The 10,093-nt window shown below is 45.2% G+C and overlaps 1 protein-coding gene across 1 annotated transcript in view; it reads right to left on the bottom strand.

Annotated features, from left to right (window-relative positions):
• Nucleotides 1–1,071: 1,071 nt before the first annotated feature.
• Nucleotides 1,072–10,093, bottom strand: part of LOC121873081 (glypican-5-like) — a 65,601-nt gene continuing 56,579 nt past the window's right edge. Inside the window, exon 3 of the mRNA XM_042376392.1 lies at nucleotides 1,072–1,787. Within this exon, the coding sequence (XP_042232326.1) occupies nucleotides 1,087–1,787 (701 nt within the window). The 3' untranslated portion in view covers nucleotides 1,072–1,086. The remainder of the gene's footprint in view (nucleotides 1,788–10,093) is intronic.

Raw genomic sequence — 10,093 nt, 5'->3', positions numbered from 1 at the left:
TATACGATTCCCAGGTGATCAATGCTCACTACCTAGCACTGGGTAACACGCGAGGCTAAATCCCTCTCTAACGCGAGTTTGTAAATGTCCTGAGTGGGTTTATAAATAAGTTGAACTATATTTTGTGTATTTTTACACCTATGACGGAGTACCTAACTTCACGTGTAAGTGTGTGTGTGTGTGTGTGTGTGTGTGTGTGTGTGTGTGTGTGTGTGTGTGTTAAATAATCACTTTAAGCGATGTAATGTTTTCTAGTTTGTTTTAAACGCCATTATATGGTTTGAGGTCCTATTGGTGAAATAGAGGAATACATTGGGTTTATATTATTATCATTACTACTACTACTACTACTAATACTATTATTATTATTATTAGTAGTAGTAGTAGTAGAGGTGAGCTACAGAGGCTGTCCCAACACAATTCCTCTCTAGGCCGGGTATCTCTTCTTATCGAGAAGGTGGCAGATAAACTCGAGGCAGGCAGGAAGCTACTGTCGTACTGTAGTGGTGATAGTAGTAGTAGTAGTAGCAGTAGTAGTAGTAAATAGCAGGAGAGGAGGGGGCATACGCTATCAGAAGGGAGGTGAAAGAGGGAGGAAGAGGCGTTACGAAGAGAGGAGAAGAGAGGGGAGAGTGAGGCGGTGTTACAAGGCTCCAGGTACTGTATTACGGATCTTTGGAATTAGTCGTATTGGAAAGTAATGTACAGAGGGACTTAACGTGAGGATTGTGGGAGATTACTGGCCAGAAGATTAGTGTAGGCGGGGGCGGGGGGGATATTGTGAGAGGGGTTAGGGGTGTTGGGGTGAGAGAGAGAGAGCCTCAGGACACAAGGCCTCTGGTACAAGACACAACCACGCCCTCTGACCTCTGTCAGACCTCAGATGGACCTGAAATGTTCAAGAGTTATTTTCCCTTTGGTGTCGCTATATCTTTGGCGCTGTTGCCAGGCGTGTTATCTTTGGCAGGTGGAGTCAGTATATTTGGCAGGTGGTATATTATGAAGGCAAACAAGCTGCAGTACAGGTAGAGGAAGGACATGATGGGTAGTACCAGCTGGACGGAGGAACAACGAACACACACATAGTCACTTTACCTTTTTCTGAAGCTGTGGTCCTCGCTCGAGGGCCACCATGACAGCCTCTGAGAGCTTGTCTGGCAGCTGATGTAGGAGGTGTGCTAACCTCACCGCCTTCAGCGACTCCTGCACTCTGCCCACAGCCCCTGCCAGGTCGGCCCAAGCACCGTCCACTTCAGCCAGGGGAGCGAAGCAGCCGCGGGCTACGTTAAGACACATGCCGGAGCAAGGTGGTGCGAGGGCGCCATGACACGCCCCGCAGAACCGGAGGCGCGCCGCAGCCTCGCCACACTCACTCGGTATTGGCAAGTTCCTCGCAGTGTCTACCACCTGAGCCCCGACGTCAAGTGTGTGGAGAAGGAGGCGCGCCGAGTGAAGGCCTCGGAGGAGGGGCTCTCCTACCAGGGTGGGAATGATGCCCCAGGGCTGTATTACTCTCTGGGCATCTCTCAAGCACTCTGTGTACCTCCGGGAGAAGGGTGGTAGGCGGGCATGCAGGACACTGTGGTACACGGGAGGGAACAGGTCGTCCCAGAAGTTACCGAGGGCGTTCTCCAGCGCCCTGTCGTCAGGGTCTGTGAGGCCCACTCTCAGGGAGGCGTAGAGGTCGTGAAGGACCTGACGAGCGGCAGGGGCGAGGCGGGGGTAGGTGGCCTGGAACACCCTAAGGGCCCGGTGCTCGCTGTTGGCCAGGGCGCTCTCTACCACACCTGAAACAATCACAAAAACAAGGTCAACTCTCTAATATATCATACTTGTCTGTTTAAAATAGTAATTCTTTAAAATCATTTCCAAGGCAAGTTATAATTATTGTTATTTATATTTATGTTCCTGTCCATTTTTATCTACACGAGAAAATAACTCCTACCAAAGTCAAAATCACTCACCAACACCAACAATCATCACACTCACCAACACCAACCATCATCACACTCACCAACACCAACCACCATCACACTCACCAACACCAACCATCATCACACTCACCAACACCAACCATCATCACACTCACCAACACCAACCACCATCACACTCACCAACACCAACCACCATCACACTCACCAACACCAACCATCATCACACTCACCAACACCAACCACCATCACACTCACCAACACCAACCACCATCACACTCACCAACACCAACCAACCATCACACCTACCAACACCAACCACCATCACACTCACCAACACCAACCATCATCACACTCTCACCAACACAACCAATTACTACACCTACCCACCACCAACCACTTCATCACTAATTCCACCAACACCAACCACCATCACACCCACCAACACCAACCACCATCACACCTGCCACCAACACCCCAACCACCATCAAGCACTCACCAACACCACATCACACTCACCAACACCAACCATCATCACACTCACCAACACCAACCATCATCACACTCACCAACACCAAATCCCACCATCATGACCACCAACACCAACCACCACATCACACCTCACCCCAACACCCGTTCATCATCACACCCACCAACACCAACCATCATCACACCTACCAACACCAACCACCATCACACCCACCAACACCAACCACCCAGTCACACCCACCAACACCAAACCACCATCACACTCACCAACACCAACCACCATCACACCCACCAACACCAACCACCATCACACCCACCAACACCAACCACCATCACACTCACCAACACCAACCACCATCACACTCACCAACACCAACCATCATCACACTCACCAACACCAACCACCATCACACTCACCAACACCAACCATCATCACACTCACCAACACCAACCACCATCACACTCACCAACACCAACCATCATCACACTCACCAACACCAACCATCATCACACTCACCAACACCAACCAACATGGCCGCGAGGTACATAATACAAACCACATTACCGAGAGAAACAAGTAACAGAACGAGACCTCAAGAACAAGTGACATACAAGAGACCAGATAACAACTGAGGGGGGGAGGAAGGCAGCGTGTGTGGCCATCCCGTGAACCAATACTAATCAACACATTAATATTACTGGATCACTTGAAGATTATTAGCCCACAGCTTATTTCACCTTATAATTAAATTCCCTCACGCTATCTGGTGAATTAGGTTAGGTTAGAGTAAATTAGTTTAAGTTTGATTAGTTTAGGTTGGGTTGGGTTAGGCCACGTTAGGTTAGGTTCATTTTTGAATAAGTTAGGCCTTTTTTTTTTTAGTTAGTTGCGGGTTAGGCTAGGTTAGGCCAGGCTGGTTTAGGCTTTCGGATTAAGTTGTACTAACAATTACGTTCAAAGCTTTGTGTGAGATGAATGGAGACCCTCCCCTGCCCCCTTCTCTCTTCCTCCTCATTATTAATGCAAGGCGTTCATCTGTCTACCTTGTAACTGCTCCCCACCGTCGGAAAAAAAAAACAAAAGTAGTCAGTGCACCACAGACTCACACACGAACGGTCACACAAAGGCTGGGCCGCTGGTGACAAATATTTACAACAGTTTCCCACCGACTCGTTCTCTGTTTTCACCGATACTCTGTCAACAAAACCACCTATTTCTAACCTTTATCTCACCCTCTGTATTAGCGGGTATTAATTTAAGCGGTGGTAATAAACCCCGGGATTAATTTCATCACTTAATTACTCTGTCCCGTGGGATTAATTTAACCGGGTATTAGTCTGTTAGCTAGGATTAATTCCCCCGCCTCACGACTACATTATCTTACCTTATTCTTTTAGCAGGGATTAAGTTAAATGGTAATTATTGTTATCTGTGTTTAATTTAACCCCAAAATACCCAGTAACCAGAGTCTAATTTGGATTAATTCAACAGGTAATCCTCTCATACTACTCTGAGGGATTACAGTACACTGTTCCTGTGAGGCGATTACAGGGATTACTGTACCGTCCTCTCTGATACACTGACCTGGTCACTCAGATTATATTCAGTCTTTTACCTTAAGTGATATACTGACTTTGGCGATGACGGTACCTTTGTGCAGAGAGAGAGAGAGAGAGAGAGAGAGAGAGAGAGAGAGAGAGAGAGAGAGAGACGTTACCCACCCCGCCCACCACATACCCAACTTCCTGCTTCCCTCCCCTCCTGCCCTCCCCAGTCCACACCCTCCTAAACTCTCCTCCCCTCCCCAAACTGGTCCTCTACCTCCCTCCCTTCCTCCTCTCCCCACACCCCAAGTTCCATGTCCTTCCCTCCCCTCCCTACACCCCAAACTCACTCACACACACACATACTCAGGGTGTATCGCTCCAATATACCCAGCCTCCTACACACACTTCACACCAGTACCGAGGTGTAAACGGTAGTATGGTCATGAATACTACACTTTGTTTACCTCTGTGTGTGTGTAAATGGATGTAAACAAACCTCCTGACCTCCTGTGTGTGTGTGTGTGTGTGTGTACGTGTGTGTGTACGTGTGTACGTACGTGTGTGTGTGTGTGTTGACAAGGGAGGGAAGAACAAACCGAGACAGTAAGACACTTAAATTAATATAACATTCCGTCGCCCACAAAAACAGACTTCTACATTTCTCTCTATCACCTCCGCACCTGAGAGTAGGGACCCTGGACAGGAGAGTGGGGGGGAAGGAAGTTATAGTTCGGAAATTGAAGACATTTAGGAGGAGGTAAGAGAGGGCGAGCTGACTAAGCTAATGGTGTGTTTGGGTTGTGTCATGGGTTAGTTATTGGCTGTCGGTACAGGCACTAGACATCCTACCCTGTCCCATATATGGGTGTTTTAAGGGCCTTATGTCATATTCCGCCGACCCTACTGGCGGATGCTGGTCTAGGGAGGTTGTGTATTGCCTGGCCAGTAGACGTGGGTCCTTCTTGGTTCCCCTCCCTTCCATCTCTTCCCCGGCCCCCTTCCTCCCTCCCCTTCCCTGCCCCCTCCCTCCCTCCTGGTTCCCTCCTGGTGTCCACCCCCTCCTCTCTCACCCCCAACACACGCTAATCACTCGGTGTCTCACATCTTGCCTAAGTTATGTCATCTCCCCCTCCCTCGTCCCTCCCTCCCCCCATGGACTCATTATCCTCCTTCCTCCCTCCTCCTGTATCCCCTCCTCTACCCATCTCCCCACGGGCTTATTATAAAACACCCTATCTGACCCCCCTCTCTCACCAAAAATAAATTATTACTATTATCATCGTCAGTATCATCATCACACTATTCATCATCAACTACCACTATGTTATTACTTTACTGAAAAAGAGCCAAGCGCATCAACAATTATGACGTCATCAAACGATGTCCAATGAAAAGGCCGAGTTCTCAGGATGCGCTGACGTCACATGTCCTGCCAATGAACTAAAAATAACACACCAAGGTTAATGCTCTCATGACGTCATATTTACGCTCTTACTCACGTATAGTTTTTCTTAAATCTTAACAGTTGTTGATTTTGTGTGAAAAAAAGCTGACTCAGTAGACGTGACGTAACAGCTTAGCTGAGGAAACGCATTAACAAATATTCAGAAAAGAATTAGTCAGTGATGTCAAAAACTGATTCACCAATTATATACGATCAATGCCACTAACGTTATGAATTCATTCACCAATCATATACGTTAATAGTACGCGAAAACTTCACATAAACTCAATGACGTCATAAAATCAATAAACAATCCTATATAGTGAAGCACTGTGATCTGCCTATCCTTAATAACTATAGATTCACTTCGATGAACTTGTTACAGGGGGAGCTTAACTGGTTCTGAGAACCAATCATGTGCTGAGCTGTAGTCGACACTCCTCACTCTCTCCCCTCACACACTACATCCCCTCACACACTCATCTCACCCTCCCCCACACACTCATCTCACTCTCCCCTCACACACTCATCTCACTCTCCCCCCACACACTCATCTCACTCTCCCCTCACACACTCATCTCACTCTCCCCCCATACACTCATCTCACTCTCCCCTCACACACTCATCTCACTCTCCCCCACACACCCATCCCCACTCCACACACCATCCCACTCCCCCCACACACTCATCCCACCTCCCCCACACACCCATCCCACCTCCCTCACACACCATCCCACCCCCACACACCATCCTCACTCTCCCCCACACTCATCCCACTCTCCCCCCACACACACTCCTCACTCTACCTCATCCCACCACCTCCCCTCACTGTAATCCCAACTCTACATAATCCTTCTCTAGACTCCACCCTTCCTCCTAACCCTCCCTCCCTCACATTTGTCTTCATTCCTCCTATTCCAGCAATCCTTTCCTCTCATTACACTCCTCCTACCCCCATACAGCTCCCCCCCTTCCCATAACACCCCCTACTTCCTATCAAAACTCTCCCCTCCTTATAATTCCTCCTCCCCTTATATTACCAGGAATATGGTCATCACCACGGCCACTCTGGGAACGACCCCACCTGCCCCTCCGCCCCCCCTCCTCCAACTCCCTACGGACAACACCCAACCCACCTATGTGTCTAACCTTCTCTCCCATGAACACCTGTGTTATCTCACTACCTGCCCATTCATATGTGATATATATTTCAGTTCTGGAACACAACTGAACATATTGACGTGATATATCATTTAATCACTTGTACGTCACCACAGCAGTTCTTGGCGTTGCGTCAGCTGCTCCATACTTTATTGACTACTCAGTCACAGACTGACTGACTCACATAGAAAGACTGTCATAGACTGACTCACAACCTGACGGGGAAAAAATTATTTTTACACCAGCGCCGCGTTCCAAATAACATGTTCTTGGTATTAATATATATATATATATATATATATATATATATATATATCTATATATATATATATATATATATATATATATATATATATATATAACCTGAAGAATAACTTCAGATATATATGTATACCGATACTGCATATATATATATATATATATATATATATATATATATATATATATATATATATATATATATATAATCAACACCTCAACCCGCCAGGATTCGAACCCACGGCCCACGAGCCCATGACTGTGACCGGGGAACGCCGGATTTGGTAAAACGTTACTCTGACCACCTACGTGATACGGGTAGTCCCCCATTAGAGGTTCACGGCGCCATGAGCTCGTTGAACAGGCTTTGTGTGAAATATAACAGTCTAGAACTGCTTTTAGTATCCTGGTGGTCCAGCGGTTAGCGTTCCCCGGTCACAGTCATGGGCTCGTGGGTGGGTTCGAATCCTGGCGGGTTGAGGTGTTGATTGCATGTAGAAGTCCGCGTGTTTATTGGGCTAATGAAATGTATATATATATATATATTATATATATATTATATATATATTATATATAATATATATATATATATATATATATATATATATATATATATATATATATATATATATATAATATATATATATATATATATATTATATAATATATATATATATATATATATTATATATAATATTGTTGAGGTTAATGTCATAACCGTTCTTTAATCTCTTCCATTGTAAATATTTTCATGAATAAATAATAAGCGCAAACGAGGAGTGAGGTAAATATAGCCTGGCGCGGCAGGTGTCACCTCACTCTTGTTTTCCTTAAGAGCCGGTGTCTTGGTAACCGTTCCTTTATCTTTAATATTGATCAATTTCGCAACAAAATATAAGGCAGCGTTACATATACCTGGAGAGGGGGGGAGAAAGGAAGGAGGGAGGAGAGGAGGGAAAGGGAGAGGAAGGGGGGAGAATTATCAAGATCTCGGTGGCGACGTTCACCATAAACCTTGATAATGACAAAGCGGTAACTCGAGTGAAACATATCCGTTGTGTTTACACTCGAGTGAGTCTTGTCTGTACAACTTCTTACCTCACCACCCAGGGAGGGTGGGTGAGGGGGAGGGAGAGAGGAAGGAGATGAAGGAGGGAGGAAGGAGATGGGAGGGGAGGAGATGGAGGAGGAGAAGGGAGGGAGGAGAGAGGAGGAGGGGAGAGGAAGGAGGGAGGGGAGGAGATGAAGGGGAGGGGAGGAGATGAGGGGGGAGGGGAGGAGATGAGGGGGGGAGGGGAGGAGGGAGGAAGGAGATGGGAGGGGAGGGAGGAAGGGAAGGAGGGAGGGTGTGAAAGGGGGAGGGAAGAAGAGGGAAGAAGGAAGAGAGAAAAAGAGGGAGGGAGAGAGAGAAGGCACACTCACCTTCCTCCTTGCCTCCCCCTCCCAAGGCCGGGCACGGTTAACATTCCTCGCAACTAAAGCTATAAGAATCTATTTAACTTTTGACTTCAGTTAAAACACAAAAAACATCCAACAATAATATAAAAATTATACCAATATTACCTTTACAAGTATATACAGTACTGTACATCCATTGAACACCTGAGAAAATTAAAGGTGTATATTCTGTACCTTAATTTTGTCTTACATGATCCAAGATATGTATCTGTAGTCTGTTCACTGGAGCCTTGCAACTGAGGCCTAGAGTCAGTTTGTTGATCTCCGATAATTCTCATACTTGAGGAAACAAAAATTAACATGTAAAGCGCTCTTGTTTTATATATATATATATATATATATATATATATATATATATATATATATATATATATATATATATATATATATATATATATATATATATATATATATATATTTTTTTTTTTTTTTTTTTTAACAGAACAAGAAAACGAATAAAAAACGTCAACGACATCCTCACCACAGTGCGTGAAATGATATGACGAGGAAGCGCTATGTCTCAGAAGTTGTTCCATGTTTGTATTCTCTTATTGATATTTTTATTACCAGAGTGTTTCACATGTTAATTATTGCTTCGCCTAATGTGGAAACTAACAGAACTCAACAAACTATAGTTATTATCCCTTTAAATATCATAATATAAATGCAAGAGATTAAATAATAAAGAACTGAAGTGACTTTTCCCCGTCCGTCCGTCAGCCAATCAGCTGCCTTGTTACAAACTGACCTGAGGCTGCAAGGTTCGGGTGAACAGACTATATAGTTAAGATCTCAGGTCAAATTGTGATGTTAATTTTCGATGTTAACTCACCCTGTGATTTAAATTAAGTCTAACAGTTAAATACATATCTATATCTTCAATTACGAGGACTATTTATCGTAAGAGCGTGTGAGAATTCCTCCTGGTTCCCTGACGATGATACTGACTGGTGACGTCATAGAGCGGGTCATCATCTTAAACCTTCAGTCTTTAAGATCGTCTCCAGAGTTGTCTTAACGGTAACAGCCGGGATGACGAAGTTTACAGTAGGCAACCCCAGCTTATTCACATATTCTTCAAACACCCTTATGCTACCAGAAGGGTTGGGTTAGGTTAGGTTAGATTAAGTTAAGTTAAATCATATTAAGTTCCGTTTGGTTAGGTGAAGTTATTTAAAGTTAGGTTAGGTTAAGGTAGTTAATCTTCAGGTGAAATTAATTGCAGTGCCTAATTTCTGATGCTTCCCTCAACCTTAAGGTCATTCTTAAAGTCGTCCTGGTGATAACAGTGGAGAGGGAGGTACTGTAGAAAGGTGAGGACAATGGCTGCCTCGCACTAATGGTAATAACCTATTATTATGTCTCAACCTTAACACCGGGACTATATTGAAAAGCCCAACGCCCGCCCACCCATCCTTCCGGGCCACCCACCCCACCCACTCACCACCAGTGCCCACCTCACCCCACCCCCCTCTTCTCACCGTTAATATAAAAATCCATTACAGAGCACGCATGCGCGCGCGCGCGCACACACACACACACCAAAACAATCAACTCAAACAAGGACCTCCTCACCATCTCCAGAGCTAACGTGGTGAAAAACAAACAAAAGTGTGGTATAGGAAATGAGACAATGTATAAGAACTTTTGTTTTCCTTCTACATCAGTGGCTGGGAGGCTGAATTTTAGTTCAGCTGATTAACCAACTGACCTGGCATCTGACGGAGAAAACCAAGACCTCAATCGCCAAGTACAGTATCGTCTGTGAAAACTGTCTTGATGTATACAGTAGACAACCCGACTT

The sequence above is a fragment of the Homarus americanus genome, unplaced genomic scaffold (assembly GCF_018991925.1).
Source record: "Homarus americanus isolate GMGI-L3 unplaced genomic scaffold, GMGI_Hamer_2.0 scaffold36504, whole genome shotgun sequence".
Classification (NCBI taxonomy): Eukaryota; Metazoa; Arthropoda; class Malacostraca; order Decapoda; family Nephropidae; genus Homarus; species Homarus americanus.
This window is presented reverse-complemented; position numbering and strand designations above follow the sequence as displayed.